The sequence below is a fragment of the Lacerta agilis genome, chromosome 1, assembly GCF_009819535.1.
Source record: "Lacerta agilis isolate rLacAgi1 chromosome 1, rLacAgi1.pri, whole genome shotgun sequence".
Taxonomy (NCBI): domain Eukaryota; kingdom Metazoa; phylum Chordata; class Lepidosauria; order Squamata; family Lacertidae; genus Lacerta; species Lacerta agilis.
In genome coordinates, this window is record NC_046312.1 from 67,277,324 (window position 1) to 67,293,329 (window position 16,006).

At 44.1% G+C, this 16,006-nt stretch overlaps 1 protein-coding gene across 7 annotated transcripts in view; it reads left to right on the forward strand.

Annotated features, from left to right (window-relative positions):
• The first annotated feature begins 3,452 nt into the window (after positions 1–3,452).
• SCUBE2 (signal peptide, CUB domain and EGF like domain containing 2) overlaps positions 3,453–16,006 on the forward strand; it is a 48,654-nt gene continuing 36,100 nt past the window's right edge. For 3 of the 7 annotated variants that reach the window (XM_033152912.1, XM_033152930.1, XM_033152907.1), the window contains exons 1-4: positions 3,453–3,619; positions 9,369–9,491; positions 12,008–12,133; positions 15,089–15,223. In XM_033152912.1, the coding sequence (XP_033008803.1) occupies positions 3,487–3,619; positions 9,369–9,491; positions 12,008–12,133; positions 15,089–15,223 (517 nt within the window). In that variant the 5' untranslated portion in view covers positions 3,453–3,486. Of the gene's footprint in view, positions 3,620–4,142; positions 4,190–9,368; positions 9,492–12,005; positions 12,134–13,081; positions 13,167–15,088; positions 15,224–16,006 lie in introns of those variants that run through there. The other 4 variants (XM_033152898.1, XM_033152946.1, XM_033152919.1 and 1 more) reach the window with 4 other exon arrangements.

Genomic DNA, 16,006 nt, shown 5'->3' on the forward strand with positions numbered 1-16,006 from the left:
GTGTATGAATCTCTAAAACACAGCATTGCTATTTCCCCCAGAACAAAACAAAAGGGAAGGTGAGAGTCGCTTTCCTTCAGTAGAGATTGGAAGGTAAGAGGGGAAAAAATAAAAGGGGGAAAAGTAATGGCAAATAATATTGCCATCAATAGCCTGATGCGATGAAGTTAGGAGTGCCAAAAAGCACTTGGATTTCAACAGGCTTAGGTCTCACCTGCACCATAAATTTAAAGCAGTATCCTACCATTTTAAATAGTCATCCCGTCAAGAATCTAGGGAATTGTAGTTTATTATGGATGCTGTGAGATGTTAGGAGAACCCTGCTCATGTCACAGAGCTGCAATTCTTTGGGTGGTTATTCCTCTTCCTAGGAAACTCTGGGAAATGTAGCTTTGTGAGAATAAGATGGGAACTCTATGTCATATTTCTCACAGAAAATGTGTCTTTGATGATGTTTTGAAGGAAGGAAGATGTAGCTTCACACAGATGTTTGGAAGTTCTAAACATAAGGGACAGCGGGGGGGGGGGGGGGAGAATCTTTTGAGGAAACGGGAAACCTTCAGATGAATGAGTGAAGGTCACAGGCAGGGATGTACCTGGCCAGTGTAGGGATTTAAGGAGGGTGTCTTGAGTTCAGTGCAGTGAGAGAGATGAATGATTTTGGCAACGGAGTGTTGTATGGATGTGAGGGGACCAAGTTGAGACAGCAGCAGACCAAAGAGAAGATTTCAGCAGCCTAAGCAAGAGGGGCCGAGGCCATGAAGCAAAGTTCTTGCTGAGGGGACAGTGACATGCCAATGTTGTGCATGACTTGGCTACTCAGTATAGGGGACAAAGGAGAGAGAAGAGTCTAAGGCTACATGCCTGTTCAACAGGACGGACAGCAATTCAATGCATAAGGAAAGCAAGCTAGGAGAGGAGTGTTGGGGAGGAAAGAGAAGTTCATGTTGGATCTATTGAACTTGAAATGATGGTGCATGCAAGTAGAGATATCAGAGGGCAGTTGGAGATGTAGGATTGAAATGAAGAGAACAAGTTGGCAGAGGGGAGAAGGGAGTGTCATCTGTGGCTAGTTGGTACTGAAAGCTATGGGATTTGATGAGATCAACCAAGTTTAGCATGTAGATTGAAAAGGAGCAGAGGGGCAAGTGCAGATCCTTGAGGACCCCCCCCCCAACAGAAAGAGGGAAAGCAGGGGGTTTCTACCTATGGAAACACTTGAGAGAATGATTAGGTAGGTATGAGAAGAATCAGGAAAGAACATAATGCAGAGACTTAGGGCAGGGGTCCCCAAACTAAGGCCCGGGGGTCGGATGTCGCCCAATCACCTTCTAAATGCAGGGGGCTCCCCAACTAAGGCCCAGGGGCCGGATGTCGCCCAATCACCTTCTAAATGCAGACGGCCCAGGAATCAGCGTGTTTTTACATGAGTAGAATGTGTCCTTTTATTTAAAATGCATCTCTGGGTTATTTGTGGGGCCTGCCTGGTGTTTTTACATAAGTAGAATGTGTGCTTTTATTTAAAATGCATCTCTGGGTTATTTGTGGGGCATAGGAATTCGTTCATATTTTTTTTCAAAATATAGTTCAGCCCCCGACAAGGTCTGAGGGACAGTGGACCGGCCCCCTGCTGAAAAGGTTTGCTGACCCCTGACTTAGGGCATAAAGGCAGTAAAGCAGAAGAAAGTGATCAGCTGCCTCAAAGGCAGTGGGAACAGCAAGAAAAATGACAACAGAGAACCTTTTAAGAGTTCGCATGGGGGCATTGTGAAGGAAATTTCAGTAAAATGCAGAAGGCAGAAAGCAGACTGCCTTGGATTCCAGCCTAAAGAAAGAAGCAATGTATTGTGCAATGAGTAAGAAAGGGGGAGAAACAGAACAGGCCTTAGAGCAGACAGAACCAAGGTGCTGCCGTCCAGATGTTGTGGACAACTCCCTTTATCTGACCACTGGTCATGATGGGAGAGTCCAAAACCTCTGGAGGTTGCTGGGGGTGGTACGCCCCGAGTGCCAGGGGAGGGGGGGTGACAAGCAGCAGCCCCTCCCACCACTCCCCAAGGGGAGCCCCGCCGCCCGGCACCCTGTCTGTGCAGCGCTGCTGCTCCCAGGGCGACGGAGCGAGCGGTGGCGCGTGGAGAGTGGCAGGAGGGGCCGCTGCTTGTCACCCCCATGCGCCGCCGCTCGCTCTGTCGCCCCGGGAGCAGCAGCGCACGGCCCGACGATGGAGTGCGCCTGTGCGACATTTTGTGCAGGCACACTCCGTCGTTGGACCGCTGCTTCCGCGGCCCCCTTTTGAGCCGCAGAGCAAAAAGGCGGCTCATGAGGCCCCACGAGCCGCCTTTTCGCTCTGCGGCTTAAAAGGGGGCTGTGGAAGCGGCCCGCCGATGGAGTGCATCTGCGCAACATTTCGTGCAGGTGCACTCCGTCGTGACGTCACGACGCCCCGCCCACACGGGCGTCTCTTTTCACCGCCCCGGGTAGCGCGGAGCCTTCCTCCGCCCCTGTGGAGAGCACAACATTGGCTACCCCTTCCTCAGGCAGACAACAGGCACCGAGAAATCCTAGAGGTGCAGTAATGCTTCTTGCCCAAGCAGATGCCAAACAAGATGAGCTTCCGTTTATAGCATCCTAAGTCAGCTATTTTTTTTCTCCAGCTGCAGTGGCGTGATTCCCCACCTCCCACCTTTTGCATGCCATTCACGTAGTAGGATGGGACACAGGTGGCGCTGTGGGTTAAACCACAGAGACTAGGGCTTGCCAATCAGAAGGTTGGCGGTTCAAATCCCCACGACGGGGTGATCTCCCGTTGCTCGGTCCCTGTTCCTGCCAACCTAGCAGTTCGAAAGCACATCAAAGTACAAGTAGATAAATATGTACCGCTCCAGCGGGAAGGTAAACAGCGTTTCCTTGCGCTGCTCTGGTTTGCCAGAAGCGGCTTAGTCATGCTGGCCACATGACCCGGAAGCTGTACGCCGGCTCCCTCGGCCAGTAACATGAGATGAGCACCGTAACCCCAGAGTTGGACATGACTGGACCTAATGGCCAGGGGTCCCTTTACCACGTCATAGGATAATATCCGACACCTGCCTTTTAAACGCATTTTTAAGTTCAGCCAGCAGCTCAAAGTGGCTTGCATTGTGAGCGAGGCATGCGCAAGGAGGGGGGTGGTGTCAATTTGTTCAGGTGCCCCGATACAAATATATTAAGTATCTCTGGGCACCTTTCCCCCACAGTCCGTAGGCCCTTTCGGGTATAAGAGCGGGAAAGAGCAGAGGCAGCGGCGTCTGCGGTCCCACAACCCGGCGCGTGCGCGCTTCCACTCCTTCGCACGTGAGGGCAGGCCGAAGCTCGGGGCGGGCCAGGCGCCTGCAGACGCCTCCCCTTGTGGACGCGCGCAGGGCCGGGCCCCAGGGGGCGTCAGCCACACGAGCAACGGCGGCGGCGGCAGCAGCAGCAGCAGCAACAACAATTGGCGCCGGCAGCTCGATGGGGTCCGGGCGCTGCTGCTGCTCTGTGGCGAAGGCGCTGCTGCTCTTCCTGCTGTTGCTGCCGCCGCCGTCGCCGCTGTTCGACGCGCCCCCCCAAGGACAGGTCCGCGCAGCCGGGCTCCTCTTCCCCGGTTAGTATGCACAGCAGGGTGCCATCCCCCCCCCCCTCCCAGGTTGAAAGCGCCCGACGGAGCTGGCGCGGGTGTCAACCTTTGGCGGTTTGGGTTTTGTGTATCTGTTTGTAGGGCAGGGTTCCAAAAGGCTTTTGGGCTGCTATGGGCAAAGCTGAGGGGAAGGTATGTTTCCCAAGGGCGCGCGCCCCTTCTGCGAATGCGAAGGACTCGACGCCCCGTCGGGAGTTTTAAAAAGTTTAAGCTCGTTTTGTCGACCCGCGCACGCACAGGCTTCCCGGGATAGTTGGAAAGCCCAACCTCATCTCTGCATACGATTGGCATTATCGTTGGCCGCGCTCCACAACACAAACAACACGAGTTGTTCCGCTGGCTGCAGCTGCTGCTGCAAGAGCCTGTGCCGTGTTTACAGTACACAGTCATTTGCAGTCAAGTTCCATTGATTTCACTGTCTCTAACTTCCAGTAATTCAGGAGATGAGACCTGTCAGTTTGCTGCTGCCGCCGCCGCCGCCGCCGCCTCAAAATGCAGTAGCACGTTGGAGAAGCGATGGTGGTGGTATGAGCTTTTGTAAGTAGTAGGGTCATAGCTCTGATAAATGGGCTGCATTCTGCCCAGAAAATTAAGCTCTTGGGGACCAAGACAATAAGTCTTTTGCTTATATGCAGGTATAAAAGCTTACACATATTGTAACTTTTCTTAAGGTGTAGAGAAGGGCTCGGCCCATCTACCAGTTTTTTTTTTTTTAAAAAAACTAATTGACTCAAATTAGTAGGAAAAGCTAAGGCTGCAGTCCATAGTATACATGGTTACCTGAAAGAACCCCATTGAATGCAGCGGGGGAGGGGGCTTACTTTTGAGTATATACAGACTGTAGTGTTAATAGTACAGTTCACCCAAAAGTTTTCAGCTGCAATACTTTTTAGAATTGAGTTCTCAGTGTGTGTTGCATAATGCATAAAATACGCTTGGTGTTGTACAAATAGATGTGATAACTTTTAACTGGGAAAAATTATTGGCTTATATTGATTTGTAACGTGGGCTATGATACACAATTTTTGGCTTTATGGGAGAAATAGTGTTTGTTTTAATGTTTTCACCCTACTAGAAAGTAAGTATTGCTAAAACATATACCAAACCACTGGAAAAATGTAAAGATGTTGATATAGCATAATCAAATTTGATTAAATATTAAGTTTATTTTTTACACTGTTGCCACTACCGTACTTAAAGCCTGTTGTATTTTATTGAGTTTTTTTTAAAAAATTTTACTGTGAGTAAACACATTTCATAGGGAAAAAAGCATCACCAAGTAGGTAGAATAACTAGATTTACATTTGTTGCACTTTCATGAGTATTTCATGCATTTTTTGCACTTGTTGCTTTTTAAGTAGACTTACATGGAAATATACTTTAATATGATAGCTTATCTTGCATATTTAAATGAAATTTGCAGTACATATACCATTTTCTGTGGTGATATGGCCCATGATAGATACACTTAGTGATGGAAGTTGAAATAAAACGTATTTTAGGGTATTGGTGCAAGTTCTTTTTTGTACTTTATTTGCAGAGTAGTATACTGATCCTGAACACATTCACTTGAAAAGACGTTTGTGGATTTAAAGGAAAAATACTTCCAAGTAAATCCTGTTGATTTAAATAAAGTCAGTGTTTTGAGAATTGGAATGCCATGCATTGGAAGCTATGATGTGAATGTTTGCAGTTCAATATAAAATTATTTTTCAGTTGGTGCATATGCTACATAAGCAGACTATATTGATTCCTGCTAGTATTCCTGCTTCGTTTTCTTGCCTATCAATTTTATATAGATCCTTTTTTCTGTTTTGCTGCTGCTGCTGCTGCTGCTGCTGCTGCTGCTAAAACGTTGGGATTCTTTTGTCAGTGACAGTTCTAGGGCAAATTAACCTGATCAAATTGTCATGATGCAAACTGAGTTTAATTCAGTGTGTGACGAGAACTGATCATGAAGGGGTCTCATTAATTTTCAGTTTGCAACTAAATGCATCCTTTGGGACAGCAGCATCAATTATTTTTTAGCAGCTGAGTGACTGAATACTTGCAGTTTTCTAGCTACATCTAAGAGGATAGTTCTATTTGTTAATTTGGTTACACTTTTTGTGTCCTTGCCTTCTAAACCTTCTCTTTTACAACAGTGATTTTTAATTCTCCAACCCTCTTTTCTGTGATACTTTTCTGCCCCCTGCTAGTTACTACTTTGGCTGGGCCAAAGCTACTCTCTGTTTTAACTATTTGTGACAATTGAGATCTATTTTAGCTTTTTGAGGGACTCCTTAATGTGTGTGACATCAGATTATAATTGCATAATCATACAGGTATACAGCACACTCATTGGCATGAAAATAGGAATAAGTGTACCTTGAAATATAGTGCATTCTCAGCATGCTTTCAAGAACAATACTAATGAAGAACCTAGGGCATTACCAGACTTGTTCTGTACAGAACAAAAAAAGAGAGTGTGCCATTTATTTAAAAGAAGAGCAACTGTTTTGCTTATTTTATTAAATAGGCATTCAATAGAAATTTCCCCAGTGATATATATTAAAACAGGCTTCCTCAACCTCGGCCCTCCAGATGTTTTGAGACTACAATTCCCATCATCCCTGACCACTGGTCCTGCTAGCTAGGGATCATGGGAGTTGTATGCCAAAAACATCTGGAGGGCTGAGGTTGAGGAAGCCTGTATTAAAGGAAAATACTGTTGAAGGAATTCAACATAGCACCATGGCACTGGCAAATGTGCATCAGCGTAAGCATTTCAGCTTGCCAGATGGCGTGATCCCTCCTCTTGTGCCCTCACATGCTGTTCTGGGGGTTGTCTTAACCCCCGTAGCCAATTGGGGGTTGCATGTGAAGAAGAGGGGAGAAGCCCATTATCACTAGTGGTAACCCTTGTTCACACTTCTGCTAACGAAACTCATTAGCTGAATCTGGCCCTATATATTAAACTACAGCTAAAGCAAATATAAAAACATCAGTAGTGCTAAAATTAAGTATGAAAGGTGTGGGAGAAAAGAGCCTTGTTTTAGTACTGAAAATAAAACAAAAAAGTAGCCAGGCAGCCCTCTCTTGGGAGACCATTCTATCTGCAACCACTGTGAAGGCCCTCTGCCTGGTAGCCACCTTCTTCAGTCTTAACACAATAATAAATGTCTCCTAATAAATAATTGCTAGGTATGTGTTATTTCTGTTTGTTACACTTTTTTTCCTTCCTGAAGTTTTCATGCAACCCAGAAATCTTCAGCATCCTATACACACACATTTCTCCGAGAGTTGTGCATCTTCCTAGCTGTCCTGCTCTGAAATTCCTGCCTGGATCATTTAGCTGTGGACATCCTTTGTGAGTTGTTTTTGGAAAGGTGACTGCTGCTGACTATGTGCTTGAGTGATGCTTCTTACCAGATGAGACTTCTGGTTTTCAGTGCAAAAAGCTAATTTTGGAACAGTTTAAAAAAACCACACACACCATTGAATAAGCATCTGTTTAATGGAAAGTAAAAGTTCAATGTTTCTGTGGCCCTGACTTGCCTAAATGTTCATCTCTATAAAACACTATTTGTTAGTATTTCTTTCCAATCACATTTTATGACAGTGATGTCACAGTAATAAAGTCATATTTCTTCAGTAACTGGTTGGTATAATGCAGCTGCAATGTATTTACTTTTCAGGGCTTTCCCCCCTGGGAAATCAGTACTCCTTTCTCTGTAGGGAACTATGCACTAGCTCACAAGCTATGAAAATATGGTAGCTAGCTTGAAAACCCTGCATGTGTTGACTGCCTGAATATAGCCAGCTGGTAATAGATCTACTATGAAACCACTGCTAGGTGTGGGGGGCTAAAGTTTTTTCCCCCCTATGCACCTGCTTTAATCTCATGCATATCAGTATGTAAATGCACATAGACATCTGGGTTACATTCAGGAAACTTCAGATACCTACCATTTCTGGCCTAGCTCTTCCAGCTGGGTGAGGTCCATTTTGCTAACCAGGGGCCCAGTCCAGTGAGCTAAATTTATGAACAACAAAATGTTAAATGATGTTCAGCATAAGTAAGTGTAAAGTGATAATGCGCATTGGGGCAACAAATCATAACCTCATGTACACAATGATTGGGTTTTAACTGTTTGACTAAACAGTGAAGAGTTATTGACGTCATGCTGAGTAGCTAAATGAAAATTGCAGTAGTGTGCAGCAGTGGTGAAAAGGCAAGTTCATGCTAGGTATTACTAGGAAAGGGACAGAAAATAAAACTGCTGGTATTGTAGCATATCTGTTGGTGCCACATTTGGAATACCAAATGAAACAGAGCTGGAAAACATGCAGACATGGGCTTCCAAAATGTGAATGTGATCGTCGTGTATCTATGAAGAAAGGCAAGAGCATTTGAAGCTTGTTTGTCTGGGGTGGGCGGTGGGGAGAAGACAACTGAGGACACGATGGAGGTTTAGTAATCCAAGCTGCTTCTGTTCAGTTTGCTCTGACACAGAACAGCCAAGATATAAAAGGGCCTTGCAGTGGGAGTAGAAGGAGTTCACTATGGTCCAACTGAGTGCTGATTTTTTCTGGAATTGTAGAGGCAAGTCGGCACTTCACGAGTGGGTGGCTTGGATAGGGCTGCTGCCGGTGCCATATGAAGAACAGGCATGCTGGGTTGATATGGCCCTTGAAAAATTGCCACCTGTCCTGGCCCAGAGATTCTTGGATTGGAAGTTTGCTACCCTGGCAGGGTGATACTACTTGTGATAGTTGGGAGCATTTATACCACTTCCTGTAATGTAGCCTGGAGTTGCATCCCTCCTGTCCAAGAGAATGATAGACAACTTGACATAGAATGTCACATGATCCTTGGTTCCATCCCTAAACATTGATTGTGAGTTGTGATTACTTTGATTTCCCATTTATTTTCTCCCAATATGGGATAGCAGTGTGGTGGAACCTTCACTGGCACATCTTCTAAGAGAGGCACTGTTTACTAAACTTGTTCACAAGCCCCAGCTGCAACTCTGGAGTGTAGCAGATATCAGTGAAGACCCTGACCTTCTCATCTGTCTAATAATTGGTCTGAACTTAAAGCCTCTAGGACACCATCTACTATAAGTTTTGGGACACCAGTGATTGCGTGTGCTGTGAGTCCTTTTATGTACGGGACAGTTTCTGAAACAGTTGAGTGGGGAAAGGACGCTTGCTAGGTACAATTAAAAGTGACGACTTCTAGAAAAGTACCAGCTAGAGACTTGTGAGCAATTTCATTTCCTAGCTACTTTTGCCTTATGTTTCTGTAGCTTAGTCAGCATCTTGAGTGGGGCAGCCAAACAAACGGTAGTTACCGTAAATAAGGCTGTTGGGTTCTGATGTAATGCCAACCCATGGTTAAAGCAAGCCGCTGTAGAGTGGTTCTTTTGCATCCCAAAGTGTGTCTTTGCTAGTGCTAAATATTCCTGGCTGTGGTTGACCCTGATCTCATTAAGACAGAGGAAAGGATTCGTGCAGAAGTACCTTCAAGCTGTTCTAGTATGATAAAAAGTTTTGTAAAGGTAACTGAGTCATTTGTATATTGTGCTTTGTATTTAGCAGTTCTATGTGAGAGGAAGACGCTACTGTAATAAGCAGAACCATCTTACAATCATAAGGTCACATTTTGTCTGTGAACTTCTGAGTGGGACACATCACTGCATGTATTTTTACTGTGTTGCATTTCTTTTCACAGATGTGGACGAATGTACCCAAGGGATTGATGACTGCCACCCAGATGCAATTTGTCAAAATACTCCAAAGTTGTACAAGTGTACATGTAAACCAGGTTACAGTGGAGATGGAAAGACGTGCGAAGGTATGTATGCGATCTGTGGTTTTACACTAAGTATGCTTAGTCTCCTCCCCCTTTACTAGCTAAAGCTGAATAAACAATGCTGAAGAAGCAAATATATGTATGTTTGTACTTTAAGTTGCTGGCTACAGTTTAAACTTTTTCACAATGAGTACAGAAAGCACTGTCAACACTAGTCAGACAGCTGTGTAATGCAAATTGGTACATGATTATAAAAACAACCAAATACAGGTAAATCAGTTCAAAACATAATCCAACGAATGGCATAGTTGGATTAGATGAACATTGCAACACTTAAAATAACCATAAAACAATCTGTAAAAATATACAAATTAATAACAAATGTAATAACCATACTAATACAATAGCAAGCAGCTACTGCATGGTAATTTTATACAAAATTGTACAAAAACTAACAAATTTTCATAGAGACTAAAATGAATTATATGCTCACAGTTCCTAGCAGCTTGATCATATAGTATAAAATGCATTGCAATTAATAAATCCATACTATAATGTGTATAATAATTTATAAAGGCTAAAAATTAAAGTGCATATATTTCAGAACAGCTCGATCATATAAAGTTTATAGAAAACATACCCCCTTCTTCAGTCCTCACAGGAAACTACTTTTATTTCAGTGATAAGTGGCTTCGATCACCTCCTTCACTGTGGCCTCTCGCCCCAGATTCCCATTAAATCCATCCAATTGCCTTATACATAGAGATGTTATCTTAAGGATTTGTTCAGGTTACTTTAAAAAGATAATATTCTTGTTCAAGCCTTGAGGGAATTAGGTAAGTTTAGCCTAGAAAAGAGGAGACTGAGAGAAGATACGATAGCCATCTTCAAATAATCTAAACTGGGCTGTCACATGGAAGATGGAGCAAGCTTGTTTTCTCCTGCTCCAGAGCGTAGGACTCGAACCAATGGATTTAGGTTAAAAGAAAGGAGATTCTTATTAAACATTATGAAGAACTTTCTGACAGTAAGAGCTGGTCAACAGTGGAATGGACTTCATTGGGAGATAGTGGACTCTCTTTCCTTGGAGGTTTTTAAACAGGCTGGTTATCCATCTGTCATGGATGCTTTAATTGAGCTTCTTGCGTTGCAGAGGGTTAGACTACATGACCATTGAGATCCCTTTCAACTCTACAATTATAAGTGATGAATGGTGATTTAAATTAGACAGGAAAATAATCCAATAAGGTTGGTTAGGTAGATCAAGGTAGTCCATAAGTAAACTGAGTCAAGAGTTCATTCAGGTTCCTTAAATACAAAGGAGGTGAATAAGGATTAATTAGTTTAGTCAGAAGTTCATTAAATGAAGAGCAAAGAATAAATCCAATATGGGTTAGTTTATAGAAAAGGGTTGATCCAAAAAAATTAGTGTACGGTAATCAAAAGTTCATACAGGTTCATTAACTGCCTGAGGGTGGTTCTATATTTTTGATTAGAGTTTTTAAAGAGTTGATCATTTCGTAGAATTCATTCATTGACTGAATGAATGTAAGAAATCCACTTCTAACCTGTCAGGGAACTGTCTCCAGCTCAGCGCAGGGTGGTGGAAGGGCTCTTGGGATGTTACAGAGAGCCCCGGCCCCCCTTGACCAGCAGCACGTCCTCTTCCAGCGGAGGAAACAGTGAGGTCTCCAGGGGGAAGGGGCCGGCAGCTCCGGGTCTGGAGAGCAGAGGCTCTGGGGATGTTGGAGAGACCCTGCACTCCCCTCGCTCAGCGGGCGAGGAGGGAGACACGCCAGTTCTGGCGCCCCAAGTGCGCAGAGGGGTGAAACGTAAGGAGGGGAGGCAGAGATTTGGGGTCACAGCCGGAAGGAGCCACTCCCGGATTCTGTGAGTGACTGATACAGACGTGAACTTGTAGCTCTGCACTGTACATAGTATGCACAATAAACCTCTTAAAAGACGGTTTGGAATCTTGCCTGGTTACTCGTGAGCAACCACCCCACGGACCTTACATAACCATATAAGAAATCCACTGTATTTAGATTACACACATACACATATGTTCATATAAACATGATTAAAGTGAGTAAGGCCTAGAATATTTGAATCTGATGGTTTCACTTTTATCTTGCCTGTGCATGTTTTGCACAGAAACTTTCTTTGAGAAGAATTTGGTTTCTAGATTTTAGACTGATCCTGAGATTTCTACAAGATCTTACTTGGGTTAAAGGGAGGAGAGGCAGGTGATTGCTACGGCAGAAGCCTGTAGTAACTTTTTTCTCCCTCTGTGCACCGTATAATGGAGTGTGGTGCAGGACATTCCCAGCTGGATATGTAAAACTCTTAAAACAATATTAGAGCAGCACATAAAAAGGTTAATGCATTATGTTACTGTTGAGAAGTTGTCAATACTCTGTTGAACTTGCTTTATTTGAAAGGCAAATATGATCCAAGATAGCAGTAACTGCTAGCATTTATATAATACAGTCATGTCATGACCTGTCTACAGCAAACAAGCAGGCATCCATCATATTGACTTTTGCTTTATTTCTCAGACATTGATGAATGTGATAATGACTTCAATGGAGGCTGCGTGCATGAATGTTTCAACATTCCAGGCAATTATCGCTGCATGTGTTATGATGGCTTCATGTTGGCTCAGGATGGCCATAATTGTCTTGGTAAGGATTGTGCTGCAATGTGTTCCAGTGCTGAATGCCACCTATATTTTCTTACGAGCATGAAAAATTTTAAGGTGGTTGAATAAAAGCAATGTTATCTTAATGAGAAAAATCTAAAAGGTGGTTTGGTCATTTGGAGTTTTGCCACCTCTGAAATGGAGGTGCTACTGTTTGAGTGCATTGCATACCTAGAAATATATGACAGAAAGAAACCAGAAGATCATTGTTTCCATACCAAAGGCCTAAGCAGTATGCTTCAGGCATTTGTTGTTGTTCAGTCGTTCAGTCGTGTCTGACTCTTCGTGACCCCATGGACCAGAGTACGCCAGGCACGGCTATCCTTCACCGCCTCTCACAGTTTGGCCAAACTCATGTTAGTAGCTTCGAGAACACTGTCCAACCATCTCATCCTCTGTCGTCCCCTTCTCCTTGTGCCCTCCATCTTTCCCAACATCAGGATCTTTTCTAGGGAGTCTTCTCTTTGCTTCAGGCATAGTTGACTCATTATTACAAAATGCTTGGGGAAAGTATTTTGGTTGTATTCAATGTAATGCTGCTGCTAAGGTTTTGTCAGTGCAAAGATTTCTCTTTGCACCACAGAATGTTCTCCCCCTCTCTTCCCCCACAAATCTGTTCTGGTGGTTCCTCTAACCCTCTGGAAGAGCTTTTTGGGGACAGTACTGGATGTGCAAAGCAGGACGGACATCACTTACACTAGTGCTAATCCTTGCTCTAGTGGCAAAAGTTAGTTGAATATTGCCCTGGAAAAGTATAGTGGTCTCATTTCTCTCCCCAATTCTGTACTTTTAAGAATATGGCTCCTGGGTTCTTGTACGCAAAGGGTTGCAGAAATATTTAAATGCACTGGAAGGTCATAGCCATTGTGCCTCCCACCCTGTTGACCCACCAGTCCTTTTGTCCACATACTTCTCCTGTCCACTGTTACAGCCCTATTTAAGAAGTGCTGCTGTCCTTGGTTGAAATTGATGCAGCTGTTGAAACCTGTCAGAAGAAAATGGTAGCAATACTCTTGGCAAGTATAAAACACAGCATATCACAAACACACACATATACACACATGTGTTTTGTGTGGGAGAGGGAGAGATGCCTAATGGTTTGAATAATCACTCAAGACTTGGGAGGTCCAGAATATCTTATGAGCTTCTCTCTCTCCTACCCTCTCCCCACCTTCCCCCTAAGATTCAATTAATTCAATTAATTGCATTTCTTCGGTCTTCTTCCTTACTTCCTAAGGATATTTTGAGAGAGAATACATTACAGCATTGTTGCTGCTTGTAATGACTCGCTGCTTGAAGTTGTTTCAGTGCCAGACCCTACGGTTTGCCATATAGTTTGCGGCCAACCACCTTGGAGACAGGTGTGTGGAAAGCTCAAGAGAAGATCGCCAGAGATTCAAAAGGCAACAAGACTCTCCTAAAGCTGCTGGGGAGAGTTAGGTTCAGTGATCAGGGTAGCCAAAGGGAACACAGAATGAAAGAAAAAGAACATTTATCTGCATAGAATCTTGCACACATTTAGCTTCCTTTCCTGTAATTTATGTTCCAGGGAAACACGGTTTTCATTTTTAAAAGGAAAACAAGCCTTTATTACTTTCGTTGTTTGTGGTTTGGTCTATTCTTTTATTGGTTTCGAATATGCTTGGAAACAAGCAGACAGGTCTTAAAACCTACTTGTCTCTCTTCCCTCTTGGTTCCCATTACATTCTTTGACCTTTATTCAACAACTTCACTCTTCACTTTCCTGTTACCATTCCTCCTCTTTACATGCTCCCTACCTGCTAACATATTCTCAAGCTCTACAAAAAGTATATTAGGTTGACAGTAAACTATATAGATATTGAGCATCCAAGTAAAATAAGCCTTTGCATGGTTTAGTGTTGCAGCAGAATGCAATCAGTCTTTCGAACCCTAATGGCGCCTTTTCACAGAAAGCTTACCGTCAAGTGCATTTTTAACATTCAGTCAGGATTTTATGTTACGAGGCTACATGCATGTCACAAATAATTCCATATTTTGGGTCTAGATAATGCTGAACTAACACATAAAGAGTTGGAGCATTGCCCGACTTACCAGGTGCCAATCTAAGGACTTGCTTCTCCTTCCCACTCTTACCTGAAACAGATGTTTCAGACAATGAATGAGGAATGAAAAGTGAGAGTGAGAGATGTGGCAGTGCTCATTAGAGAGAGAGAAGACTGGCTTTCAGAAGGTGAGAGGCAGCGGCATTTAGGTCATCAGCCTCCATTCTGTCCTCAGAATATCATCCCAGAAAATCCAACTATTGACTAGTATTGTGCAGTACTGAGTACCACAAAACTGCATTAAATTGCTTTTCCTATGGAATCCCATATTTATCAATTCATCAGATAATAGGGAGTCAGATGTTGCTCAAGTGGGTATTATGAAGTTGCCATTGGTCAGATGCTAGTACATTATTGTAAAAAGAAAAGCGGGATGAAGTGTAATTGAGTCCTAATGGAAGGAAGACCTAAGTGAACTTAATCTACAGTTTAAGGCTGCTTCCTTAAGTAGTTCCTCCTGGAATAGTTGGAAACACTGAAAGCTACTCAGATATTTTTATTTAAGTATGGTATTTTTTTAAAGAGTTACATAAAAATGGCATATTAGGAAATGTTCATTAAGAGTATTTGATCATCATCACCATCATTGTATTCTTCTTCTTCTTCTTCTTCTTCTTCTCCTCCTCCTCCTCCTCCTCCTCCTCCTCCTCCTCATTATATTGATCAGGCCTGTAGTGTTGAATTCTGTTGTGCCCATCCTACCAGTGAGGAGAAAGGGAGAATAAAGACAACTGGCCAACCTGTTGGGTGTTTTATTATCATCATGGCTTAATTGACCTTTCCTATGTGGTTAGTACAGGCTGCTGTGTTGACCAATAACAGCTGGTACAAATCTGCTGCCTCTTATTTTTCAGATATGGATGAATGCCTGCTCAACAATGGAGGCTGCCAGCATGTTTGTGTTAATACAGTAGGGAGCTACGAATGTATTTGCAATGATGGATTCTTCCTCAGTGATAACCAGCATACCTGTATTCACCGTTTAGAAGGTAAAGTCTCTCTTCCACCATACAGAAAGGGTGCCCAACCCTCCCTCCCTCCCTCACAAAGTATCCTGAATTGAGCTGTCTAGGTGGTTGGCTCAGTAATGATCTTTACTTGAGTGTGCTTCTGCATGTTGTTCCCATGAGTCACATGGTAACTTGGGTATGTTATATCTGAGTCTTTCAACAAATCATACTGGGCATGCTCAAAATTCAAGGACATCTGGGAAACCCAGCCAGATGGGCGGGGTATAAATAATAAATTATTATTATGTATTATATATATTATATAATACCAGCCTTTAAGATATCTGGTCTACATGGGATGTAATATACATATATGTAAACATCAACAGCAAAAAACACCAAAACCCGCCAGACTTAACTTTTTGGGGGGTTTTGCACTCAGGTTTATGTTTAAACAGGGGCGTCTTAGCCATAGAGACTAGTGGCATGGGGCACCACAGTGCCAAGTTCTGGAGGGTGCCAGAGAAGAGGCGGAGGCTGGATGCTGCACTTCCTGGCATCAACTCACCGCCCTCGTCTACCTCCGTCATGCCGCGGCGTGCCCGGAGCCTCCTCCCTGCTGGAGGAGCCGCCCTCCAGCCCCGCTGGCAGCGCTGCCCTCACCCACCTCCACCATGCTGTGCCGCGCCTGGAGCCTCCTCCCTGCCAGAGGAGCTGCCCTCCAGCCCCGCCGGAAGTGCTGCCCTCGCCCCCCATCCACCATGCCGTGCCATGCCTGGAGCCTCCAGCTACTGCCCTCCAGCTACTGCCAGCCCGGAGTGA